At 42.7% G+C, this 27,992-nt stretch overlaps 1 protein-coding gene across 1 annotated transcript in view; it reads right to left on the reverse strand.

Moving 5' to 3' along the window:
* ARHGAP12 (Rho GTPase activating protein 12) overlaps positions 1–26,280 on the reverse strand; it is a 137,147-nt gene extending 110,867 nt beyond the window's left edge. Inside the window, exon 1 of the mRNA XM_065398819.1 lies at positions 25,618–26,280. Within this exon, the coding sequence (XP_065254891.1) occupies positions 25,618–26,280 (663 nt within the window). The remainder of the gene's footprint in view (positions 1–25,617) is intronic.
* Between the last annotated feature and the right edge of the window lie 1,712 nt (positions 26,281–27,992).

Below are 27,992 nucleotides of genomic sequence, written 5' to 3' on the forward strand. Positions count from 1 at the left end.
GCGGGACACTGGGCTCAGCCACCGCCCCCGTCCTGAGTGCTTTTTGGCCCACCCCCCCGGGACTCCTGCCCCATCCAACCCCCCGCATTCCTTGATGCCCCCCCCCCGGGACCCCTGCCCCGTCCACCCCCTTCCCTGTCCCCTGACTGCCCCCCGCCGCCCCATCCAATCCCTCCTCTCATTCCTGATGGCTCCCCAGGACCCCTGCCCCATCCAACCACCCCTTCTCCCTGTCCCCTGACCACCCTTGGAACTCCTGCCCCTGACTGCCTCCCACTGCCCCATCCAACCCCTGCTCCTTCCTAAATGCCCGCCGGGACCCTTGCCCCCATCCAATCCCCCTGTTCCCTGCCCTCTGACCGCCCCAACCCCTATCCACCCCCCCACCACCCCCCTGAACTCCCCTGCCCTCTATCCAACACCCCCTCCCTGCTCCCTTACCACACTGCCTGGAGGTGGCTGGCGGCGCTACAGCCGCGCCGCTCGGCTGGAGCTGGGCCACGCCGCCACCGCGCAGTGCCTGGAGCACCGGGTCAGGCTGAGCTTGCAGCCCCCCCGCTTCCCGCGAATCAGCTGTTCGCGCTGGAAGCCTGGGAGGGCTGAGAAGCAAGCGGCAGCTTCGCGCTCAGGCCCAGGGAGGTGGAGCAGAGGTAAGCTGGGGCGGGGAGCAGTTCCCCTGCGTGCCCCTCCCCCCGCGTTACCTGCTGTGGCGCGGGCAGCTCCCCCCACCCCAGCTCACCTCCGCTCCGTCTCCGCCTCCCTGGGCTTGAGTGCGAAGCCGCCGCTTGCTTCTCTGCCCTCCCAGGCTTCCCGCGCGAACAGCTGATTCGCGGGGGGGAGGGGGAGAAGCGGGGCGGAGTGTTCAGAGGCGGAGCGGAGGCAGAGAGCTGGAGCACCCATGGGGTCGGCTCCTAAGGCGCCACTTTTGGATAATGTGCTCAGGGGGAGCAGCCGCTCCCTCCCAGCTACACTCCTGGTCACTTCAACTTACTGGTTGTTAATTTTAAAAGCCCTTTTAGAACCGGTTGTCCCGCGCAGGACAACTGGTTCTAAAAGGGCTTCTAAATTTAACAACCGGTTCCCGCGAACCGGTGCGAACCGGCTCCCGCTCACCGCTGGAGACTCCCCTTGCCGCTTTCACCCTAGGAGCCAGAGACCTCCCAGCAGGGCTGGTGAGTGCGGCCAGGGAAGGGTGTGGTGGAGTGAGTGTCTGGGAGGTGTGCGGGGGGTGCTGGGCAGTGGGGGAGGTTTGTGTGTTTTGGGGTGCTAGGCAGTGGGGGCCTGTTGGGGCGTGCTGGGCAGTGGGGGAGATCTGTGTGTGTCAGGGCACTGGGGGTCTGTGTGGGGCATTGTTTAGTTGTGGTGGTGGGGCTGTGGAGAAGGGCACTGGGAGGAAGGGAGGAGAAATCTGTGTGTATTGGGAAACTAGCGAGTGGGGGGTTCTGTGTGGGGTGCTGATGTGTATTAAGAGTTACCAGCTAGATTGAGGACTGATAGATCTGGACAGAGTTTATATTGAATGGGCAAATGAAAAAAGATCGCAGGGAAAAACAGTAAGGTTAGTTTAGCAGTCTGACATTTCGACCAATAAGGAAATTAAAATGCATTTGTAATTACATATCTTATTCTTGGCTGATAATCATTTAAATGTATAAGCATTTTACTCACTTGGGCGCATTTGCCTCATGGCACACAAATTTGAACTCTGCTTCAAAAATTTGCACAGAAGAAATTTTTCTTTTACCTTAATTATACTATCTTAGGAGCCCGCTATAACATAGTACCAAGGTTCAATACAAAGTCATATAAAAGTTATACAAAAATGCATAATGCAGAGATTTATCTACAACTGCATTGATTGACTGCTGTGTGCAGTAATATAGTGACCCCTGGACCTACAGGCTTCTACACACCGTCAGTGCCTTGCTAGTGTACCATGCGCCGTGAGATATCTCTTCTCTTTGTGTGTGACTGTGAGTGTTTGCCTTGTGTGTGAATTTATTCAACAAAATCTTGAGCTTCATAATGGATACCATGAGTGAAAAGAAAAAGAGAAAAATAGAATCAGAGCACAGAGTTTTCAACACTGAATGGACAAATAAATACTTATGTACTATTTCCAAAGACAAAATACTGTGCCTCGTGTGTCGCGAAACGTTAGCTGTTCCGAAAGAATACAACCTTCGGCGGCACTTTGAAACTAAGCATCCCAATCTCGCCAAATTGAGCCCAAATGAAAAAATAATTAAAGCAGCCAGTTTAGCGAAAAACCTTAGTAGAGAACAGCAAATTTTCAAGAAAGTGAGCACTGAGAACGATACAGTTACTAAAGTAAGCTTTAAAATTTCTAAGGAAATTGCTGCTGCTGGGAAATGCTTCACAGAAGGCGAGTTATTAAAAAAGTGTATGTTGATTGCTGTATCTGGGTTATGTCCAGAAAAGAGGGGAATATTTGAGAATGTCAGTCTATCACGCATGACTGTACGGAGAAGAATAGCTGACATTTCTACCAATCTAAGTGATCAGTTAAAGCAGAGAGTCAGTGAATTCTGCTTTTACTCCCTAGCTATGGATGAAAGCACCGATTTAAAAGACACTGCCCAACTTCTTATTTTTATTAGAGGTATTGAAAAAAACTTTGAAATTACTGAAGAACTTACTGGCATGTGCTCCATGACAGGTGGCACAACCGGAAAAGAAATCTCCAGTGAAGTGATAAAGTGCATGAATGATAAGTCGGGATTAGATTTCACAAACTTGGTGGCCATTTGTACTGATGGTGCTCCAGCTATGTGCCAAAAAAATGTTGGAGCAGTTACTCGTCTTGCAGAATTTATCGGGAGAGAAATAACCAAACATCACTGCATTATACATCAGCAGGTTTTGTGTAGCAAAGTCTTAAAATTTGAGCATGTAATGTCAGTGGTAGTTTCCATTGTAAACTACATCCGTTCTAGAGGACTAAAACATAGGACATTTCGAGCCTTTCTTGAAGGGGTAGACACCGAGTGCAATGACTTAATCTACCATACAGAAGTGAGGTGGTTGAGTCGAGGAAGAGTGCTCCAGCGTTTCGTTGCTTTGAAAGAGGAGGTAGCAAAATTCCTAGAAAATGGGCCAATAAAATTCCCAGAGCTTGAAAATGAGTCCTGGAATCAAGATCTCTTTTTGTTTTGTGATATTACAGCACACCTGAATGATCTCAACATTCAACTTCAGGGAAAAAATCAACTTATATTTCAAATGTGTGCAGCAGTGAAAGCTTTCAAAATGAAATTGAAACTTTTCAGAAGTCAGCTGTCAAAAGGTGAAATGTGTCACTTTCCCACTTGTGCACAGCGTATCCCTCAGCACAAACACGCCGAGTTAGGAGAAAAATACGCAAAGCACATCATTCTTTTGATTGAAGAATTTGACAGAAGACTTACTTTGTCTAAAGAAGACGACATCCAGTTGAAGCTGATTGAAGATCCCTTTTCTGTGGATCCAGAGGAAGTGCCACTAGATTTGCAGTTGGAGATTATTGAACTTCAGTGTTCGGCAGTTTACCGAAATAAGCACAGAGAAAGCAGCTTGCAGGACTTCTACAAAAGTCTGGACAATGAAGTTGCACTGAAAACGTTCAGCATTTTTGGACGCACTTACATATGTGAACAAACATTTTCCATCATGAACATGAATAAAAACAAGCAACGTTCTTCTCTGACTGATGACCATTTGGAAGACATTATGAAAATATCCACTTCAAATATGACCCCCCGAATGCGACAAGCTTGTTGCCGAAAAGAGATGTAATATTTCTCATTAAATTTGCAAGGTAATTATGAAAAGTACAAATGTTTTCTTTCAACGGAACAGATATTTTTCATTTCCCCATGATTAATAAAAAAAAATTTAAATAATTTAAAAAATTGTTTGATTTAATTGAAAAATTCTTAAAGTATCACACCCCCTCCCCCCCAAACCTTAGCTGTTTCGGCGGGGCGGTGCTGGGGAAGGAGGGTTTGTTTCCGCGGGGCCGGGCGGCGCCGGGGGGGGGGGAGGGGGTGTTTCCACGGGGCTGGGGGGTTTCGGCCCTCAGCTGTTCTCTTTGGAGTAATATGGCCCTCGCCGCTTTACGAGTTGTGCAGGCCTGCCCTAGACTCTCCAGTCTGTGATTCCATGGAAGACGGTTATCGTGATCCAGAATTTCACATTTGTTACTTGCTTGGCAAAATCTAATTATAGAACATACCACCAGTTTGGAGTGTCTTCCCTGTTTCTGACAGTGTGCCCTGAGGCAGGCACTCACTGTCGTAAGCATGGGACATGTATCAGCCTTCACGTCGCGCTCCCTGTCAGTACCTGGCCCAAGCCAGGGAAGCTAAAGATCCAACCAACAGACCAAATTCGCTGATGAATCCTGGTCACATGCCACCTGAGGCACATCAGACATATGCTAAGACGACTATCATAAGCCATTCCAGACAGAGCAATGTAAAGTACTACATTTATGAAGGAAAATTCAAATGCACAACTACAAAATGGGGAATAGCTGGCTAGGCAGTGGTACTGCAGAGAAGAAACTGACTGTGAACCAACAAATGAGATGCAGTTGTGAAAAAGGCTAATATTCTGGCGTGTATTAACATGCGTGGACAAATTGGAGAGAGTCCAGAGGAGAGCAACAAAAAATGATAAAAGGTTTAGAAAACCTGACCTATGAGGAAAGGTTAAAAAACTAGGTTTGTTTAATCTTGGGGAAAGAAGACTAATGGGGGACCTGATAACAGTCTTCAGATATGTTAAGGGCTGTTATAAAGAGGACAGTGATCAATTTTTCTCCAAATTCACTGAAAGTAGGACAAGTAGTAATTTGCTTAGCTGTAGCAATGAAAATTTAGGACAGATGCCAGGAAAAACTTTCTAACTATAAGGACAGCTAAGCACCTGGAACGGGCTTCCAAAAAAGGTTGGTGATGGGAATTCTACAGAGGTTTTTAAGAACAGATTACACAAAACCTGTCAGAGATGGTCTAGGTATAGTTGGTCCTGCACAGGGGGGCAGGACTAAATGACTTCTTAAGGTCCCTTCCCCAGCCCTACATTTCTATGATTCTACAGCTGATCTGAGTTACATGTTGCCATACATGCAGGAGTTACATGATGGTGTGTCTTGATTAGTATAACATATTCTAAATGTCTAGCATACAGATAGTAACATTTTTACTAAATGACAGCTGGTCAAGCTGTAGGCTTTGGGGGAACCTAGATTGCAACTCGAGCAGGTAGCACAAGGTAAAAGTAGCTGTACAGCAGTGAAGTGTGTCCAGAAAACCCATTCATGCCCCTCCCACAGGTTCCTCTCAATCATCCTCCCCTGACCACCACCAGATTCTCAAAAAACACCAGGGAAAGTCACCACACACAAAAAATAATAGTAAAAGAGTTAAGGTTGCTTAGTAATGGATTGTATGTTTTCAGAACGTGGATGGTGGCAGCCAAAACCAAATCTGAGGTGAGGAAAAATATTCAAACACAAATATTAGAAAAATCAGGAAATGCACTGCAAAGGTCAATGCACAGTTAAGATCATGCTTCTCACGATCCTAACTCCGCCCATATAGAGATTGCAATACACCTTCCAAGTATAACTGAGCCACAACCATTCCTATCACCACCTGCCATTTTCATCTGCCTTCTCCCCACCCCACTCAAAAAACCCTCTACACATCCCAAATCTACACTCATATTCCATACACCTTATGGATCTTCACTGTGCTCTGCATGCTACTGACCTGGGGAGTACTAACAGGGGGTCGGCAGGTATCACATTGGATAAAATGACAATGTAAGGAGTAAAGCTGGGATTCCTCAGAACAAAGACCAAAGTTTGAAATACTTAGATTCTTTAGAATTTCTTTAGCACCACTCCTCACTCCACCTGCTGATCATCAAGGCCAGGGGTCTCAAACACGCGGCTCGCAGGCCGCATGTGGCCCGCAGAGCTCTTCCCTGCAGCCCACCAAGCTCCCCGCGCCCCCCCCCCCGTTACTTCCTGTCACCGCCAAACTCCCCTCACCCCCACTCCTCCCCCCGAGTTATTTTATGTAGCAGCTAAGCTCCCTGCGCGCTGCTCCCCAATGTTTGGGACCAGGTCTCTCCCCCGGCCCCGCCTGCTGCCCCCACGCACCTCCCCTGAGTGTCCCCCGGCCCCCACTTGCTGCCCCCAGGCCCCAGAGCCTGCAGCTCATGCTGACTCCTCTCCGCTGGCTTCTGGCATCACCTGCTGCCGCAGGGTCCTAGTGCCCCCCTCCACTATGGCCAGGGCAGGCTGCCCGTCCCCTGCCCTTCTGCCCTAGTCCTGAGCCTCTCCAATGCCCCAAAACCCCTCATCCCCGGCCCCACAGCCCTCACCCCTGCACCCCCTCCTATACCCAAACTCCATCCCAGAGCCTGCACCCCCACCCCCTGCCCCAGTCCGGAGCCTGCACCCAGCACCCAAACTCCATCCCAGAGTCTGCACCCCAGACCCCCTCCCCCATCCAAACTCCCTCCCAGAGCCTTAGGCAGGTGGGGGCGGAGTTGGGGGGGGAGGGGACAGGTTCTGGGCACCAAAATTTCTACAAACCTGCCACCCCTGGAAGAGGCAGAGCAGGGGTGGAGTGGTGGTGCAGCCCAGTGCAATGGGGGGGGGGGGGCTTTACTGAGTGTATATATTTTGTTAAAACCGCTTGGAAATGACTTAGTCGAAAAAAAGAACACTCATGGAAGAAAAGAGTTTTTCCAAGACAAATGGGAGAATTTATATTTTTTCCACAGAGGTAAAAGATAAAATTCAATGTCTTATTTGTCAGCAAACGATTGCTGTTCCCAAGGAGTATAACGTGTGTCGGCACTATGACACAATGCACCGTGAAAAATGATGCATTCACCGGAAAAATCCGAGAGGAAAAAAAGTTCAGCAACTTAAAGCAGCATTTGCCAAGCAAAGAAATTTCTTTTCGGAGATTAACAAGTCTAGCGAAGATTCAGTAAGAGCAAGTTTTGTGATAAGCGAAATGATAGCTAAATCACCGCGACCTTTTACAGAAGGCTTATTCGTAAAAGAATGTCTTATGAAGGCCAGCAAAATTTTATGTCCTGATAGGAAGAAAGTTTTTGAAGGCATAAACTTGTCTGCCAAGACAGTTGCCTGCAGGATAACGGATTTAGCTGATAATGTGCAAAAACAATTGATTCAAATGGCAAAAGACTTCGAAGCATTTTCAATTGCTCTTGATGAGAGTACAGATGTATCAGATACCGCACAGTGTGCAGTGTTCATTAGAGGTGTGGATTGCAATTTGAATATAACTGAAGAATTGCTAGACTTAATCCACTGAAGGGTACCACAACGGGATGTGACATATTTCAAGGACTGGAAGAGTGCATTGAAAAAGCTGCGCTGCCATGGAACAAACTCGTATCTTTGGCTACGGATGGTGCGACATAAATATGCTCTGAAAACGTTGGTGTGGTTGGATTATTGAAGACCAAACTGAACAGCCTCAATATACCAGGAATTAGCTTCACTAGTATACATTGTACTTTGCACCAAGAAGCCCTGTGTAGTAAAAGTCTACAAATGAAGGAAGTTATGGATGTAGTTGTTAAAACTGTTAATTTTATACGTGCACGAGGGCTGAATCACAGACAGTTCACTTCTTTTCTAGCAAGTATGGACAGCGAATATGGGGAACTTCTGTATCACACAAGTTAAATGGCTGAGTCGTGGAAATGTTTTGAAGCTTTTTTTGCACTTAGAGAGGAGATGGATTCCTTCATGAAAATGAAAAACAAGGAGGTTCCACAGCTTGCTGATTCCACTTTTATCTGCAACCTTGCTTTTCTAACAGATGTAACTGATCACCTGAATGCACTGAACTTGAAACTTCAGGGTAGAAAACAGGTGATAACACAGATGTATGACAGTGTTAACTCATTCAAAGTCAAGCTTACTTTGTGGGGGAAAACAGCTGACTGCTGGCAATTTGGTTCATTTCTCGACTCTGAATTCCTTAGGAAAAGTTGAACCCAAATCCTTGAAAGAATATGCAGAGATCATTTCTAACTTACACAAACTGTTTGATGTGCGATTTAAAGATTTCAAGCACTTGAACCACATTTTCAACTTTTTTCCACACCATTTGCTGTTGAAATTGACTATATGGCAGAGGAAATGCAGATGGAGTTAGTGGAGCTTCAGTGTGACACCATTTTGAAGCAGATGTATACAGATGTTGGAATTCCAGAATTCTATAGGTTTCTTTCACAAGAAAGATTTCCCCATGTTATTCTCTGCTTCCGCAAGGATAATGGCAATGTTTGGAAGTACATATATATATGTGAACAGTTTTTCTCTTCCATGAAGATTAACAAATCTGTGTTAAGGTCAAGGCTCACTGGTGAACATTTGAAAGCAACACTGAGATTGGTTTCATCTCTGGATATCAAACCTAGTATTGATGCTCTGGTTGATGCAAAACACTGCCAGCTAAGTGGCCAAAAATGAAATGAAATGTCAAAATTAGCACTGACTTTTCACATTACAGTTAAAGAAGTTAATAAAAAAAGTTAATAAATTGACTTTTAATAGCATACAATATTTTAATACTATACTACTATATACTATATTACTCTTCATTTTTTTTTCTGCCTACCTCCAGGCGCTTCCCACCACCAAGCTGCCAAACAGCTGTTGGTGGCGCTTAGCACTTTCCAGGAGGGAGGGGGGAGGAGCGGGGAGCCGCGCGCTCAGGGGAGGAGGTGGAGAAGAGACGGGGTAGGGGCGGGGCCTCATGGAAGGGGTGGAGTGGGGGTGGGGCCAGGGACAGCAGGGGGGGGTGTCAGTGATGCAACCCTCGGGCCAATGCACTAGTCCTCATGTGGCCCTCGTGATCATTTGAGTTTGAGACCCCTGATCAAGGCTATAGGCAGAACACAGTGGTGTATCCCACAATAAGTGACCCTTTGCGGCCATGACCAAAGGGGCTGAAACATTATTTTAACTGTGCAATTAACTCAGATTATATATTCCCAGCTTCCCAATGTTTCTGTTGTATGGTTCAGTATTTTTCCCTGACCTCAGAGATTTACGATTTTGGCTGCCACGAATTCCACATTTTGGAGGGATATAAGGCACTGTGCAAACTTAAATCCTCTTTAACAAAGTTTGTTATTAAACTGTAAGTTACTTACATAACACTGAATACACAACAGAAAATACGCAGTGGTTACAGGCAGTTTACAACTGCTCTGGAAAACATCAATATCCAACTCATATTAGAGTCAAACACATAGCAGACCCACAGGAAGGCAGATACTGTTTTTTATTGGACTCCCACAGAAATGTTCCGATTATTCTAGTTGTGTACTGGAATATTCATGCTGACAATTGGAATCCTGCATTTATCAATTTTTTTTTATTTTTTTTATTTTTTTTTTTTAAAAGAAAGATCTGAAGACAAAGGAATCTGTATATAGGGCAAACATTCAGATTTATCTGAACCAGGGAAGAACTCCACTTTTACCATCCATTCACTGGAAATGCTGCAGTGAAAAGGTCAATATGCAAGAATGACTATTCAGCAACTCTATGAAGAAAGGGAACAGTTGAAAGCTTATGGAGACAGTTTGAACTGATAAGAAACTTAAGTGGGAAAATGGAAGAGCAAAAGCAAAGAAAAGTGAGCAAAACTTGTTTGCTTTTCTTACTAGCTAAACTGTTAGCCACAATAAATCATTAAAGATTTCACAGTAACATAAGTGGGAGGAAGTTTCTGCCATTTAAAAGATAGTAAGATCCTGAGCCAATGCACATTTTGGCTTTAGAGCTTTTTTAGCACAGGATATGCACTCTAATTGAACTAACTAAATCTAATAACCCTTTCAATTATAGTACTCTGTTACATTAACTGGAGGAATAAGTGAAGTGATTACAATTCACAGCATGACCAAAATCTGGAACTCCTAAAGTTTCAAAGTCCCTGATAAAGTCATCTGTATGTGGGTAAATCTCTGCTATTTGGGTAAAATATCTGCTATTACTTTGTAGGAAAGCATAATCTCTCCTTCCCCACCTCACTCCCTATTCCCCCACCAAAAGTAAGTCTTTCAATGCTCTTCTCCAACACAAAAGCCAGCAAGTACAGCACTTAGTGCAGTGATGCTCAAACTTTTTCCGTCACGTGCGCCGCGCATTCCTCTCACCACCCCCATTACTGCACAGCCATGGCTTCCTTAGCAGCAGAGCTTGGGCTGAAGGCGGAGGCGGAACTGGGGATGGGGGAGGAGCTGGGGCTAGAGATGGAGCTGGTCTGGGGGGCTGAGCAGGGCTGGAAGCATGGCACTCCCCTCCTGCCCCCTGTGGGATCTGGCCTTGGCCCTGCTGAGCTCATCCTTCCCCCCCCCGCAAAAAAACCAACTTTCCTCTGCACCCTTCTAGGGGGCCGCACCCCACAGTTTGAGAACCACAGACTTAGTGTGCACATAATAAAGGAAAACAAATTCTGATAGAGATTTCAGTTTCAAGCTCCAAAGACTTTTTCAAATACAATTTTTAACAGTGTTATAAAAATATGCTCAGGCAGTGTGTTTGTTTAGTCATATAATATAAAGATCTAATATTGAAGCCTTTGCAGTCAAAGTAAGAACACCAAGTTCTTAAACAGTAATACTAATAATCCAAAGAATAAATACTATTGAGAATACAAAAACCTGGAATCAATCTTCTATTTAACTGAAATATCTACAGTCATGGAATAGGCTACAATAATTTCAAAATGAACATGTAATAGGCACTAATATTTGTACAGAAGTGTGCCAATGTTATAGAAACACAGTAAGGCCAATATTTTCTAGAAATTCACTCACCGCACAGTAGACTAGTCCCAAATGATTAGTACCAAAACAACACTCTTTTAAAAGTACTTATTTTATAAAATGCTCTAGTCAAGAAGTGCATAATTGTAATATTATCAGCAGTGACCTCATCAGCCAAAAATGAAAAACTGAGAAGCTTAACTGTTTATTACATTAAAAAGTTGTGTACGAAGCTTTCAATAAAAAAGTAAGTATAGAGGAGTTAAATTAGAGGCCTCCCACAAGGTTATGCTTTTCTCCATGATAAAAGCAGTGTAACACTGTATGTATTTGTCCTTTGGCTTCCTTTATTTCTCTCTACTTGCGGATGGTTTGAAAGCACTTGACAGTTTTACTGGGGAAAGCTTGACATACAACCATACACTTCTGTATTTTTGCTTCCTCTTTATTTTCCTTACTTTAGCAAGAATTTTTTTCACTTTTAGAAACATTTTCTTTTAATTAAAAATGAATTTTTGCTAATTCAGTGCTTTTAGAACAAGAGTATTTGCTTAGCTTTTTCATTTTACTGATTATATGTATTTCAGAATTAAACAGAATGTATATAGGGCTTTAAAATAAAGGAAGTCCCAAATAATCAAATCCTATGTTTCACCTTAAATCATTTGTCTCTACTGAGCTAGCGATCATCCATCAAATATTTTAACATTTTTAATTTCCATATCACTTACAGAGCTCTTTCAGAACATAGATAAAATTTGGGGATTTTTATTTTTGTCACGACAGCACCTAGAGGCCCTATCTATGTCAGGACCCCATTGGGCCAGGCACCTTACAGACCTGCCCCAGAGAGCTTTACAATCTTAGTTTTACGATATGACAAAATAGGTGAGTCAATCAAAAAGAGGTTTGTTTTTTCTTAGGAGGGGTGGGGGTGGAAGGGTTGTGAGGAAGTGACGCCAGAAAGAAAGTCTTTTCAGACAGGATGTGTGATGCTGTATGGAATATGTGGAACACTAAGATATTGTTGACAATATTATAAAATTGCAAGGAATCTGACCAGATATGCCATGTGAGGTATCTGCAAAAATTTTACAATTTGCCAAGTAGGATAATCTTGTTTATATGTTTGTATCACCTTTGCATTATGAGTTATAGATATGTAGGGTATATCTGAATTTCCAAACTTCTGCTATGTTTCTGGGTGACACCCCCAGGCAGATTGGCATCAGCACTGCTTAGCCCATCAAGGGTCATCAACTGTATAATGAACCCATTGAAAGGAACCAGGGAAGACACCTTATGAGTCCGCAAGGCAGCATGTGGTATGCCTGCCTGTATAGAGAACTCTGAGGCCTTGTCTACACTGCCACTTTACAGCACTGAAATTTTCTTGCTCAAAGGTGTGAAAAAACACACCCCAAGCACTGCAAGTTTCAGCGCTGTAAAGTGGCAGTGTAGACAGTGCACCAGCACTGGGAGCCGCCCTCCCAGCGCTGGTAGCTACTCCTCTTGTGGGGGTGGTTAGCTCTCTCCCAGCGCTGGTAGCTACTCCTCTTGTGGGGGTGGTTAGCTCTCTCCCAGCGCTGGTAGCTACTCCTCTTGTGGGGGTGGTTAGCTCTCTCCCAGCGCTGGTGCCGCGACTAAACAGCCACGTTAAAGTGCTGCTATGGCAGCACTTTAACATTGCTAATGAAGACATACCCTGAGGCTTCCATGCCATGTGCTGTGAAGCTTGTGTTTGGGATAAAGGAAGTACAAGCTGCATGGCAAAAGACTATTAAAAGGCAGCTGCATCTTTTCCATTTTGTCTTCATTCCTGCTTCTTACCTCTGGAGTATCTTTTCTACAAACCAAGCTCTGAATGAATGACCCACCCAAACTGTGGATGTGTTCCAGAGGGACTTGCAAGCCAGCAAACTCACCAATACTGCTAAGAACCTGATATATGGCCTCTGAAGTCTTTTTATGTATGTGAGTGCTTTATCATTTAATAATGCTCTCCTTGTTCTTTTTTCTTTATTATAAACCTTTAGTTTTAGACACTAAAGGATTGGTTGGCAACATGGTATTTTGGGGAAGATCCAACCTAATATTGACCTGGCAATGTGGCTGGCCCTTTGGGGTCAAAAGAACATTTTGTATAGTGAGCAGAGTTTTAAAATAACTTCTCACTGTATTGGACCTAGGTGCTGATTGGAAGCCAGAGAACTGGAATGCAATAAGGGGGCTATGTGATTCTTTTCTTTTCTTGGCTTCTTGATAACCAGTGTGGGGATCAGAAGCAGTTTGAGACTGGTTGGGGAGTTAACTTCAGTGTTATCCACCAGTCTTGGGAGTATCCGCTCTCCTTTTTGCGGCCTGCCCTGACCTTGGCATTTCCAGTGAGGGCTACACCAGGCACACCAGATCACAAGCTGTATGGACAATTTTTATGTAGAGGCTTTTTTTTTTGTTTGTTTGTTTTTAATGGAAACAAGCAAACAGATCAGTAGCTGCAGTCTCAGCTCACCATTTGCTTAGACATTATCAGCTGGCAGTGTTCTATAGGCATAACTATGACACTAATTATTATATACACAGAATGCCAACGTTCAAAAAGTCCACTGTCCAGGCTTTGAAATGTAAAACTACTTATGCTTTATTGAATAGTGTTTATATCAATATTTATACTGAAAGTCTCACTTCACTCACTGCATTAAACAATTTAAAGCATATTCTTCTATCATAAAAGATCTGCAATGCTTTGTATTACACTCTTTACCTCAGTCTAAATCAGGGCTGGGCAAACTTTTTGGCCTGAGGGCCACACCTGGGTGGGGAAATTGCATGCAGGGCCATGAATGTAGGGCTGGGGCAGGGGGTTGGGTTGCAGGAGGAGTGCAGGGTGTGGTGTGCAGGAAGGGGCTCAGGGCAAGGGGTTGGGGCAGAGGAGGGGTGCACAGTACATGAGGGGGCTCAGGGCAGGGGTGCTGCAGGGGGTTGAGGTGCAGGCAGGGGGCTCAGGGCAGGGAGTTGGGGTGCAGGAGGGGTTCGGGGTGCGGGCTCCGGCCCAGCACCGCTTACCTGGAGCGGCTCTGGGGTGGCAGCGGCACACACCGAGGCCAGGGCAGGCTCCCTGCCTGCCTGCCCTGGCCCAGCGCCACTCCGGGAAGTGGACGGCACTGCGTCCCCACGTCCCCCAGGGGATGGGGAGCAGAGGGCTCTGCGCTTTGCCCTGGCCTGTGGGTACCTCCCCCGAAGCTCCCATTGGCCGTAGTTCCCCGTTCCCGGCCAATGGGAGCTTCGGGAAAGGTACCCACAGGCAAGGGCAGCACGCGGAGTCCTCTACCCCCGCTCCCCCAGGGGCCACAGGGACCTGGTGCCGACCGCTTCTGGGAGCAGCGCAGGGCCTGCGGCACCATGGGGGTGCAAATCCCACGGGCCAGATCCAAAGCTCCGAGGGGCCAAATCCGGCCCACGGGTCATAGTTTGCCCACCCCTGGTCTAAATAGTGGTAAAGAGTACATGTTTTCAATACCTAAGCTAATAAACTGTATATAACACAGGGAAATTTCTTTAGTTAGCTGGACTATCTGCAGGGTAAAGCCACCACACTAAACTACTCTGAAAGAAAAACAGAGTCAAATATAGTTCTCTCTTTACTCATCAACACTTGATAGAATTGATCAGCATAGTTTGAAGTAAAAAAAAAAAACAACACACAACCATCAAACTAAAGAGCAAGGCAGGTAACATCCAATTGTCAAGTTTGACTGTGTTCAAGTGGATTTACTGAGTCGGAAAATACAATTACATGTTTTACACCAGTGGAAGAAGTCACATGAAAGAAATAAAGCCAGTGGTTGGTTAACTACTAAATTAAATGAAAGTTGGGAAGTAAGGGGATCTTTCAAATGAACATCCGTCTGGAAAGGGTACCAAGATCCTGGAATTACAGGGACTTTTCCTAGTACAATACCAGGTTTCAGAGTAGCAGCCGTGTTAGTCTGTATCCTCAAAAATAACAGGAGTACTTGTGGCACCTTAGAGACTAACAAATTTGTTAGTCTCTAAGGTGCCACAAGTACTCTTAGTACAATACCGACACTAACAAACGAAAATTGTACAGATAAGTTCTGAAAATAGACACTCTTTTCTAACCACATATTTAGTAAGCATACAGCCATCCAGTAATAGCAGGGCAGGTGGCAAGTAGCAATTACTGTTACTGATTAGCGAAAAGTTCTGCCCACAGCTAGTCTGGAATAAAGCAACCTATTATTTTTGTTACCATAGCCGTACTTATTTCATCCTCCTGTTATGTCATCTTTCAGATTGTAAGCTCTTTGGGGCAGAGAGACTCAGTTTGTACAGTGACTAGCAAAATGGCATCCTGAACGAGTTGAAGACTCCACACCCTATAACACCAGGATAAATTTAAGAAATCTATTTTTACCTCATCACCATGGTATCCAAACACCATCTAGAAGTAACACAGTAAGTTATATAACTAACATCTGCCACATGTTCTTTTATTTTTCTCCTTGCTTCTCAAAAAGGAAAAAAATCTGTAGATTTTTATTTTAATTGTTTATGTGCAATGTTTTTGTATTAATCAAGGTAAGGTCAAAGAATCGACTAAGTTTGATGGTGATTCTATAATCCTGTGGAGTTTGTGCCACAGACTTGGACTGGCCCTCAAGAAAGCTCTGTCTTCTGCACTGATGAGCTTTACTTTCTTGATAGACATTTCCACTATACCAGAAGAATTGCATTGTCCAGTTCACAGAGGTTAAGTGACAATATCAAAATGATTCATTATTATTGGGAAACAGATGACATAGCTACATGATAGCTCTATATTCCAGCATTAAACAATGTACAGATGTTGGCTAGATAAAGCCATACTACAGATAAACAATAAATATTTCCCCCAAAATGTATAAAAATATAAACTGATGCTAACATGTGCCCTCAAACAGGAATTTTGTTAATTTTGAAGCATGTTTGCACATGTTCAAGATCAGAGGTTCCCAAACTGCAGCCCACGGAATACCTGTTGGCAAAAAACAGGCTGATCCCAACTTATTTCCAGCTGCTAGATTTCATTAAGAGACAGTATATTCATTAAATTTACTAATATCACTTTCTAATCAAGCATTTGCACTAGTTGCCACAAGGATGACAAGTTATTATGAATGGTGCAAGAGATACTTTGCACTCTCTCAAACAGAAGGCAGATGAGACCGCATACACTAAAATATGATCTCCATTGAAAGTTTGAGAATCCTTTTTCTAGACTTCAGCTACCAGACAAAGTATGTGGCAAGATACAAAATTAAGCACTGCAGCTTTGCTGCCCAAGATAAGGCATCAAGTAATGCTACTCAAACTGAAGAAATTTCAATAATGTGGGATCAAATCAATTCACATTTACCAGTATAAACTGATGTCTTAGAGTTCTACATTTCCATGAGTCATGCATGCACAAAAATTGAATATGAAACAAAGCACTAACAACTGTCAAGTACAAAAATCGATCTTCTCTTGACTTTTCAACTCTGCACTCTAATTCAAAAATTACAAAAATGTAAAATAAGATGGCCTATACTAAAAGTAGATTTGCATTTCACTGAACTATCTAGTCAGTTGAGAGACATGCAACCACTTGAAATTACTACCTTTCCAATATTTAAATAAAAGCTAATTAAAGCCATCACTCTCTATCCAGTTTGATTTTTCCACTGATCTCTAGTAAAGATCAAGCCACCTAAACTCTCAAAAATACTTGCTGTTGTAGAAAAAGCCAGAGACTGTTTTGCTAAAGAAAAAGTAAAAAGTAAATTCATTACACTAAAGCATCACTATGAAGGGAATGGATGGGTCAGGGAATAATAATGAAACATGGAACCTCTTTGGTGTAGATCATTCATATGAATACAGGAATATCATTTGTGACTGAAAGGGAGTACCATCTGCTGGCTGATACAAAGAGAGCTATTGGTTTCATTAGTTTGTCAAAGAGAGATGTTGACATCAACTATTTTGAACATGATTAGAACCATTGTTAGAGAAGCTGAGGAAATTGAACTTCTATCTTATCTCAGAGGTGACCCCAATCCTGCCAGTTGAAGGATAATTTAGTGTAGAAAAGCTTACACCAATAGGAGAGGTGCTGGACTGATAGCACTAATAGTCACTTAGAAAACACTTCAGGGTGAATATGAAATGCTAAATGCAATAACTGAAGAAAACACAAGTCTATTAATTTTAGTGTTTTGCAAAATACCTCAAATTACAAGTAGTTTTTGGTCCTAAATTTAAATTTGCCTTTAAAAATCATAACTATACCAGACAAAATGTTGTCCTGCTACAGAAAGCATAATTTCCAGGGGTAGGGGAAAGGGGGGGGGAGAGAGAATTTTAATTATTCTGGCACAGATCTTATTTTAAATGGGTTTTAAATATTACATGTAGCACTTTATGTCTGGGATCTACATTAACCAAGCTATATATGCAGCCCTAGAATTTGGTGTACATGCCCAGTTTGATTAAGTATAGGTCTTGTAAACAGAATTCTTTCAATATCCCTCCTAAAATTACTAATTGTTGGACCCTGTGAATTAAAAATAAAAAGACAAGCAGAATAAGCAGCACAGTTCCAACAATAAAAGCAAGTTAAATCTGGGACACAGAGAACTTGACAACTCCCCTGTATTTAGAGGCCTAATTAAGTTAGTCTAATTAAGAGGAAACTATAAACAGGGTTCTGTGATTTCCCCTAAAGAAACTTACCAGTATACATACACATTTTCTAAATATAGTTAACTTGCTATGTTTTAATGCAATCAAAAACAAAATTACAGCATTTTCTACAGAAACTGTAGAGGTAAAAGTCAGCTCCATTTGTGGGATCTTTACTACTCAGAATTAATCAAAGCAAGACAGACATCTTAGTGATAATCCCCTTTAGTGCTTCATAGTTTATGCAATAGTCAATTATACTGAAGAGGATAAAAGACAGAGCACTCTTTGCAAATAGGTCACAGTCTATATTTGTAATGATTAAAAAAGCCTACTACTAAAAGTAACTTTTCTATGAACAGGAAAAGATAACATTTAATCAGCACAACAAAAGGTTTAAGGAGTCAGGATCACTCCGCAACAAAAGAGGAGGGAATGCGAAAAGCGAGGAAGTTTCTCACCACCACCATGCCTACCAGGGAGGCACCAGGCATACCATAGGAAGATTACCCAGATTCAGCAACTTTATACAGGTTTAAAAATCTCTCCGAGGGAATTGTTAAACAACATTAAAGTACTATAATCTAAAAGTGTTAAGCACATGCTTATTCAAATCACAAATGGGTACAGAACATAAGTGGAAAACAGGAATACAAATTCCAAGTAAACTGAATGTGCCAATTAGAGGCATGTTGCAGTAGAACATAACTTTAAAGTTGGATCATGCTCCATGCAGAAGCTATTAATCAATTTGTGTACAATATAACTGTAGAGCAGATGGTACCCAAACTTGCTCATGATTTCATTACAGAAGTTACTTTACAGGATTAAGTCATATGCTCAATATTTTAATTAAAATATGACCACTGATTGGTGCAATTCATTTTTATAAACCACCTTTAGAACAGTAGTATAGATGCTCTTACAAGATAAATGACAATAAAGACTAACTCCAGAAATCAGAAAGGTATGCTACTGCTGCCATTATTGGGGATATTCCAGCTGCTTTACACTTACTGTTGATATAAACTCCAAAATGATTTGTGCACTACATCTTCCAGACACTAAGATTACTACAGACGCAGATAAGCCAGGGGAAAATAACACTTGCTAGTTATGACTCTAGCAGTTTATTCAGTTCTCTTAATCACACACAGAGAAGGAAGCTACTGAAAAGCCAAGATAGGACATTCAATTAACAACAAAATGACTACATTTTCCTTCATGTTTAATTCTTTTAGTGCAGATGGCCATGACAAAGAGCCAAGTAGAACAGAACTGAATATTTAAATTTGTTTTTGTTGAAGATGTATTACTGTAGAACAGAGATTCTCAACCTTCTTCTTTTTGAGGGCCCCAAAATGCTATAAAAACTTCACTGCCCGCCTGTGCCACAATTGTTTTTCTGCATATAAAAGCCAGGGCCAGCGTTAAGGGGTAGCAAAGAGGGCAACTGCCACAGGGGGCGCCATAGAGCTATGTTGCTCAGGCTCCAGCTTCAGCCCCAGGTGGTAGAGTTCACGGCCCCAGGCTGCAGTCCTGTGCAGCGGGGCTTTGGCTTTCTGCCTTGGGCCCTAGCGAGTCTAACGCCAGCCATGATTGGTAGACCCTCTGAAACCTGCTCATGGCCCCACAAGGGGGCCCCAGACCCCTGGTTGAGAACCACTTCTATAGTGTTCCTGGCCAATAAGCAAGATATACAAAGTGGACAGTAGTCTTCAGTAATCTCCAGGTAATTCAACTACGGCCCCATCTCCATTCTGCCCTTTACCTCTAAACTCATTGACCATTCCACCTTCAACCATTGCCTCGAGTGCCTCTGCTCCAACTTCATTCTGAATCCCCCCTGTTCTGGTTTCCATCTTCTCTACTGCACCCAAATTGGTTACACCAAGATTTCCAATTACTTCTTCAATACCAACACATTTTATCATACTCACATTCTCTCTTGATCTTGTTCACCTTTGGTGACAAAATTCTCCTCTCCTTGCTCCCCTCCCTTCTTTAGACATTCCTTCATTCCAGTCTCTTGGAGGAAGATTTTGCCAACCCCTCCCTCCTTCCCTGGGGTCCCACAGGGTTCTATCTTTGGCCTCCTCTTCCCCCCCCACACACTTTTTTTCCTGGGTAACCTCATTTGCCCTCCCAGCTTCAAGCACCATCATCTTTATGTCAGTGACTCCTAGATCTACCCATCCACTCCAGACCTGTCTTCTTCCATCCAACCACACTGCTGCTTATCTTTGGCATCTCCTCCCACATATCCTTCTCTCAATTTAAAGTGGCTACTTCTGAACTAGTTTCCTCACAAGCCCTCCCTGGTCACTGTAAAACAGCATCATCATCCTTCCTATAATTCAAGCCCATAACTCAGTGCTCATTTGACTCCTCCCATTCCCCTTACCTACACATCCAAGCTACATCCAACTACAACTGCTTCTTTGTCCATAATAATTCTAATATCTAATGTTTTCTTCCTGGCCACATCACCAGAATACTTGTGCAGGCCTTCAGCAGCAAATTCCTCAACGTTCACATTGCCACCTCCTCATCAACCTCTAGTCCATATGAATTTCAGCCACTAAAATAATCTTTTCCCATCACTGACAATGTCAACTCCCCACCTTTCTGGCTCCCTGTGTTACACTGGCTCCCTATCAATGTCTTTACTTCAAGGACCTGGTCCTAACCTACAAAGCTCTCAACAGGATGGGACTGGCTGTGACTTGGACCATATCCCGCTCTCCATGAAGCTTAACACACAACAGTTGCATTCTTCAGGGCCTCTGCAGCTGACAGAACTACGAGGCAATCCTTAGTGACTGGTCCTCAGGTACAGCATTCCCCTCCAAAAGAAATCAAGATGACCCCACAATTCACCAGAATATAGTTTAAGAACCATCTCTTTACAAAATTCTTCCCACAATAAGAATACCCCCCTGACGACAGGATATGAAAAATAATCCAAAGCCCACACACATACTCCACGCTTATGCTACTGGTAAAGAAACAGGAGGTGGAGGACTATAATCCTTCCAATGTAGCGTGCCTTCACAGTTCCATACCTGCCCATAATTATTATTATTATTTATATTACCATAGTGCCAAAGAGCCCCAATCATGGACCAGGAGCTCATTGTGCTAGGTGCTGTAGAAACAACAAAATGATAGTCCCTGCCCCCAAGGGACTTACAATTTAAGTATAAGGCAAGAGAACAAATGGCTACAGACTAATCAGCAGGGAAGTACAAGTCAACAGTGAGACAATACTGAGCAACCTGATAGGTCGGGGCTAACTATTGTCAAGTTTTTTGTAGGTATCACAGCAAGGGAGAGCTTTGGAGTGATTTGGAGGAAGAAAATGAGTTAGTTTTGCAAACATTTACAGGAAGTTCTTTCCAAGCATGAGTTTGAGAAAGCACAAAGATGCTTGTCTGAGAATTTAACAAATGGGCAACGAAGGCTAACAATGGGCCAATCAGAGGAGGGAATCCACCCTTTAGAACTGAATTGAGAGGCTAGGTAGACACCATGGTAATGAGCACATTAGATTCTAAGCTTCCCCCTGCAATAAAACTTTATAGTATAAATCAATGCCAAAAACTGTATAAAAATGTATTCTAAGATTCTGAGACACTTAAAAGCTCACACTGCTGTGGGAAAAGTGTTAAGCAGCCTATACCCATCTCACCCAAGCTCATACACATCCCTTCCTAAAATCTTTACAGAAATCCTGGGTGCAATCTATCAGACCTGTGAAAAACAGTTTCATAAACATACCTGGAAACTTTGGTTTATATTTGCTGATAAATTGCTCTCAATTTTTCTGAAAATCTTAAAATCCCAGACCCCTCATTGCAGACACTAATTAAACCATAAATCTTTTAAGACAACATTTTAACTGTACATTTTAACAATTTCAATAAACCATTCTCACTTTTGGCTAAAAGTTGAATCAATCTAAGGAGATAAATGTGAACTTCTGATAGTACTGTAAGTTAAAGTTTATTATGATACAGACTGCGTAAGACTGGACTCTACAATGAAAAAGAAAGGATTCAGCTTGCCTTATGAAATTAAAATAAGCATTTGTGTATGCAGGTTTGGAACTTCATGTTCTGACTACAGACTGAGAGCAATAAAAACAGCTTTCTAAGCCATTAATTTCTGCACAGCTGACTTCTGCTAAACAATGCTGATTATTGAAAGGATGAAGGACGTTCCAGAGGAGAAGGCTGGCATTTGTAATAGCTAAACCAAGCCAACGCAGTAACAATGACATCAGCACTACCACTGCTTTAATCCCGATGGCTAATAAATGTCAAATATTTAAATTATATTTAATGAAATTGTGATTCCATATGATGAGATTAAGTTACTCCACTGCTTTAAAAAATAAAAAACAAGCAAGCAAATGTTCAATATGGTTTGCAATTGTTTCCTAAGGCAATGACAGTAAACAACAGCTCCACAGCAATATTAATAACCATAGCCATGTTTTCTCACAGCTGAAATCATAAAAGTCATCATTTTTAACACCATGAAGATTTCCCATCACCAAACACAGTGGATACTAGAAGTATCCATGACATTGACCTTTTTCCTCTCCAACGCCTCAGAAATGTATGAAGATTAGCATATTCAGTTCACTGAAAAAGCATTAGTTTGTTACTAATATTGCCAAAATTAGCTGAAGATTAAACTATAAACATAAATAAGTGTGACAGCATGATCAGCCATGCAATGCTAAGAGCATCTACTTATACTACAAATGGAATTGACTAGATTTGCTGCTTCTAATACGATGTTTCTTCCCATTTTAGTGGGATTGTATAAAGCAATATAGAAAGCACCAAAAAAAGTGTTTTAACTAGAGTACCCTTTTAAAGAGTTCTCTCATCCTTGTCATTAATTTGGAAGTCACCATATCAACAGTTGATGTGCCACTAAACATTTTGCCAATGCTGAAAGAGCAGATAAATATATATTTCATCCTTACTAGTTCTCTGTGGTGCTCTCAATTGCAGTGCATAAAACATGTTGCTTTAAAAGTTCACACTTAAAAAAACTGAAAGTGTGACAGTTCAAAGGCTAAATAAATGAGGACATGGTAGCAATATATAAAATTAACAATATGGAGAAAATAAATCCAGTGATCCTTTTTCTTGCATAATGAGAAGGGATAAATAGTGACAATGAAAATTAAAGGCAACCACCTTAACAAACAAAGACACAACCATAATCCATGGAACACAATGCCTCAAATTAGAGGCCAACAGTTTAGTACATAAGAACAGCCATCCAGGGTCAGACCAATGGTCCATCTGGCCCAGTATCCTGTCTTCCGACAGTGGCCAATGCCAGGTGCTTCAGAGGGATTGAACAGAGCAGGCAGTCATCAAGTGATCCATCCTGTGTCATCCACTTCCAGCAAGCTGAAGCTAGGGACACTCAGAGCATGGGGTTGCATCCCTGACCATCCTGGCTACTAGCCATGGATTGACCTATCCTCCATGAACTTATCTAGTTCTTTTTTGAACCCTGCTTTAGTTTTGTCTTGCACAACATCCCCTGGCAATGAGTTCCAAAGGATAACTGTGTGTTGTGTGAAGAACTACTTAATTTTGTTTGTTTTAAACCTGCTGCCTATTAATTTCATTTGGTGACCCCTAATTCATGTGTTATGTGAAGGAGTATATCATAGTTCCTTATTCACTTTCTCCACACCAGTCAAGATTATATAGACCTCTATCATATCCCCTTTTAGTCATCTCTTTTCCAAACTGAAAAGTCCCAGGTTTTTTAATCTCTCCTGATACAGAAGCTGTTCCATACCCCTAATCCTTTTTGTTGCCCTTCTCGGTCTTTTCCAATTCTAATGTATCTTTTTTGAGATGGGGCGACAAGTAGGATACAAAAAAGGATTGTACATGTAACAAGAACACCCACCGTTATATTTTATTGGTTAGAAAGTTTTAGGGGATACAAATACTCATGATTCAGTGCATAAACCAACCTCTCATTGAATGGGATTAAGAAAAACATTGTCTTAATAAATTGCCAAGTGGGGTAGTGGCACTGTCCAACACAATGCTCCTTGTACATTCCTCTGAAGCATCTAGTACTGGCCACTGTCAGTCAGGATACTAGATTAATGTACCACTAATCCAAATGTATGTGTGTACGGTCCAGGTGACCAACTGTACTGGTTCTTGTTAACTGAGCAGTGTAACAAAGCTTTGCAAGTTATGCTGTGGAATTTCCTAAAAGAAAATTGCCTTAATTGTGGCTTTTCAGCAAACTGATTCCAGCTAACAGCCATATAATCAAGATTTCATTTCTAAAATTACAGTCTACCCTTATCTGAATACCATCCTTAAACTAAAATATTTTTGGGTGTTAAATAGTTGCTGATAAATTGATTTACAATCAATGTTTGTCAGTACATACTCAAACTACAGTATCAAAGCAAGAGTGGGAAAATGTAGAATTTATTACAGAGATAATGTATATCACCGTTTAAAGTGACCTCTCAGACTGGAAAAAGCACACAGAGCCTTACATTTCTATGTTAATGGTTCAAATGGTCTAGAACTATAGTGTCAAATCGCCATTACCAGTCAATGGCTCTCTAGCAGTCTTTACGGCAGGGGTCTCAAAGTCCCAGCCCGCGGGCCATCTGCAGCCCGAGAACCCAGCCGGTGGAGGAGAGACGCATGCAGCCATGCTGCCTGCAGGCCCCCCGCAGCTCCCATTGGCTGGGGGAGAGGGAAAGAGATACCATCACTATCGCCAGGCAGAGTCAGCCATGGAGGCAGCATCATTAATTGCCGGGCAGAGTCAGCCATAGAGGCAGTGTCACTTTTTTCCCCCACAATGAATATAAACAAGTTAAAATACTAAACACAATTATCTGATGCACACCTTGCTGCAATCCTGAAGGTTTCAACTGCTCAGTCACTGAAGCCAAACATCAACAAACTGAACTGAAGTGTTGCCAGGTGTCTGGCAAACACTAAAAACTCTCTGGCAGGCGAAGAATTGTAGAAATAATAAAACTGTCATACAACTTTATAAGAAATTCAAAATAAAAAATACCATATAAAAGTTTTCTTTTCTGAACACCATCTTCAGTGACATCATTGGCCCGCTGAGAAGATCTGAGGACTGGCCCTGGCCCTAAGGTAAATTGAGTTTGAGACCCCTGCCTTACAGGAAAAAAACTGGTGAACTCCCCAGCCCATTCCCTAGTAAGCCAAAAGAGACTTTACTAAGATAACCAAAGGTATAGCAACCCTGGTATCTTGCCTTTTAGCCTAAAGAGTCAATTTTTTTTAAAGCTGTCACTAACTGGCTTTGGTAAGAAGCCACCCTTACCACCACTACTTCTTTCAAACCTCAGCATATCTCTGAATTAAAACTCAAATATGTCAGTTTCCATTAGTTAATTTCAAGGCTAGATAGGAATGTTCTTGAGATATTTTCACACTAAGTGTCAACATTAACTTTAAAAGTACCATTTCATAGCCACTAAGCCATTAATTACATCCACCTTTCCATACTTCCTACATACAATATTACCTACATACAATATACATAAGAAATCAATGACAGTGGCTAGTGATCATCACATGCATCTGGACTAAAGTTCAGTGAACCCAGAAGTTGAAATTAACAGCACTGGGCTTGCTTCCTCTAGGGAAGAGTCACTAAGAACTACTTAAATTCACATCTCCAATTACATGTTGAACACTGAAAAAAAATAGTTCTAATTGAAGTTCTTCTATGCCATTCATTTCCATGGACATTGTAAATGAGAATAAGAGCACAAAGCAAAGTACTTTTTGTTACAAATAAATTCTACATGCCAATTTTTCTAACTTGACAAATCAATGCCATGCTAGATGAGATGAAAAATATGAAATGAAGATTTCACCTCAATCTTCCAATTCTTTCTATTTAGGAAGCAAATTAAAAACAGTAGTAAACTACATCAAAGATGTATAATTGAGAAAGAAAAAAATCCACTTAGATCCTTTTCAAGCTTACCTGCACTTGTTCTGTGGAGCTGCTACTGAGTTCATCTCCAGACTCTGAATCCTGATGGACTTTTTCTGAGCTTTCCCCTGCTGAATCACAGGACTGTTCATGTGAGAAGCTGGTCTTCTCGATTTCCATTAACTCTGGACAAGTGAAATGGCCCAGAGAGAGAGACTTGTACTGGCTGGAAACCTTGGGGGACTGCAACTCACTGTTAAGTTTTCCATTATTTTGGGCAAGGTCCAGGCTCAGGCCAAGATTTTGACCTGGGCTACTATTTGGTCCCAGATTCTGATTGGCATCACGAACTAGGCCAGACACTGGAGAGGATTTTCCAAAACTAGAAAGCTCTGGCGACTTGTTCACATTTTCTGTCGACCTCTGTAAACTATGCATCAGTTTCAAAGAGCTATTTGGCAGACCACCTGATTGTTTAACAGGTGGCATTAGTGCTTTTCGTGTTACTTCTTTCACATACTGTGCTGGCACATAGAAGGGCTTGGAATTTTCATCCCTTTTGACTTGCCACCAATCATCATTAGTCTTTTTCACTAAGATGTATCTCTCCCCTTGTTTTATCACAATCTTTTTATCCTTTGCCTCATACTCATAATCATACTCCACTTCAATGTACAGTGGTCCTGGGAGGATCTTTCCAGCTTTGTCAGCCATCTCTATCTGAAAGAGATATTCACCTTTCCAGGCGAAAGGTAAGGCACATCATGACTTGTTTTTTCTGTTTGTATCTGTAGAGCTATAAGAAAAACAAAAACAAAACTGTCACCAGTCAATTGCCTAAAATGCCGGAGGAAAAACTGGTTTCAAAATTAATACCACGTATTGCATTAATTATCTAAGTCTTTCGACAAACAACAACAGTTTGATAAGAAAACAACTCTAAGATCATAGCTGAGACACTCTTTATGAAAGTAAAACAGTGGAAACAATGGTCTCTAGGGTTGCCAACTGTAATCCCACAAACCCAAACACCTTTGCCCCCCCAGCCCACCCCTTCTCCAAGGTCATGCCCCCCGCTCACTCCATCCCACCTCCCTCCATTGCTTGCTCTCCCCCACCCTCTTTTTCACCAGGCTGAGGCAGGGGGTAGGGGTGCAGGCTCTTGGGAGGGAGTTGGGGTGCAGGCTCTGGGCTGGGGCAGAGGGTTGGGGTGTGAGAGGGGGTGAGGGCTCCGGCTGGACGGTGCTTACCTCTGGCGGCTCCCAAAAGCGACTGGCACATCCCTCTGGCAACGGCTCCTAGTGAGAGGGGCCAGGAGGTCTCCACCCGATGCCCCTGCCCGCAGGCACCGCCCCCACAGCTCTCATTGGCCACAGTTCCCGGCCAATGGGAATTGCAGAGTTGGTGCTCAGGACAGGGGCAGCATACAGAGACCCCCTGGGCTCCCCAGGGATGTGCGGGCTGCTTCCGGGAGCGGTGTGGAGCCAAGGAGCCTGCCTTTGCCCCACTGCACCACCAGACTTTTAGCACCTAAAATCTCCTGGTTTGGCTTCAGTAGCCTCCGGGAGATAGAGCCTGATTCCAGGAGATTCCCGGCAAAACCGGGAGGGTTGGCAACCCATGTCACAACTTCTGCCCTCCTATGCTCATGACCCTCTTACTATCTGCAAGCTACCTATTAAGCCTATTGTTTCCGTTACTTAGCAAAGAAGATCAGTGTTTTTTTTTAGCTCTTGAGTCAATCACTTGCTTACGTACAAGCTTAAATTCTTCATGGAACAGTGTGACTTCTCTTATAATTAAGTCTTCAGAAGGAGAAGGGCTGGTTTGCTTATTTTGCCTCCCTTTCTCTGGTCCCAATAAGTCCTCTGAGGACCCTTTCAGAGTTCCCAGAATTACTCATTAGTCCCCTTAATCATTCTCCCCCCAAACCAATGAACTTGTGACAGGCCAGCAATCCTTGCAAGGATGGCTTGATGATACTCTATTCAAGTGCTATAAACACCTCTTCTGTATTGGCCAAATAGATCCCTGTACAAGGAACTCTCTCCCTTCCACATGCAGAGCATAATGCCTCCACAGTCAAACTCAGGCTTTCATAATGGAGCAACTGGCCTGCTTGCAGATTTTAAGTGTGCTTTACTAACATCCATGACACCATTAGCTAGGATTGTTGTTTTCTAATCTCTCTCTAAATGATAATTTTAAGTTCCCAATTTAGTTTTTGGGTTTTAACCCAGTTAAAGGCAGTTAAAAACATCCACAGTTTAATTTGTTGGGGTTTTTTAAAGCACTTTCTAATTACTTACCTCACAAGACAGTGTGGGACAACCCAGACAGAGCTAGAAGGGAAGGGGACAAGACAAACAAGAGAACATTGGAAATAGAGTAAGAGGACAGAACCAACAAGAAATGGTGAAGGAGGG

This window comes from Emys orbicularis, chromosome 2, assembly GCF_028017835.1.
Source record: "Emys orbicularis isolate rEmyOrb1 chromosome 2, rEmyOrb1.hap1, whole genome shotgun sequence".
NCBI lineage: Eukaryota > Metazoa > Chordata > Testudines > Emydidae > Emys > Emys orbicularis.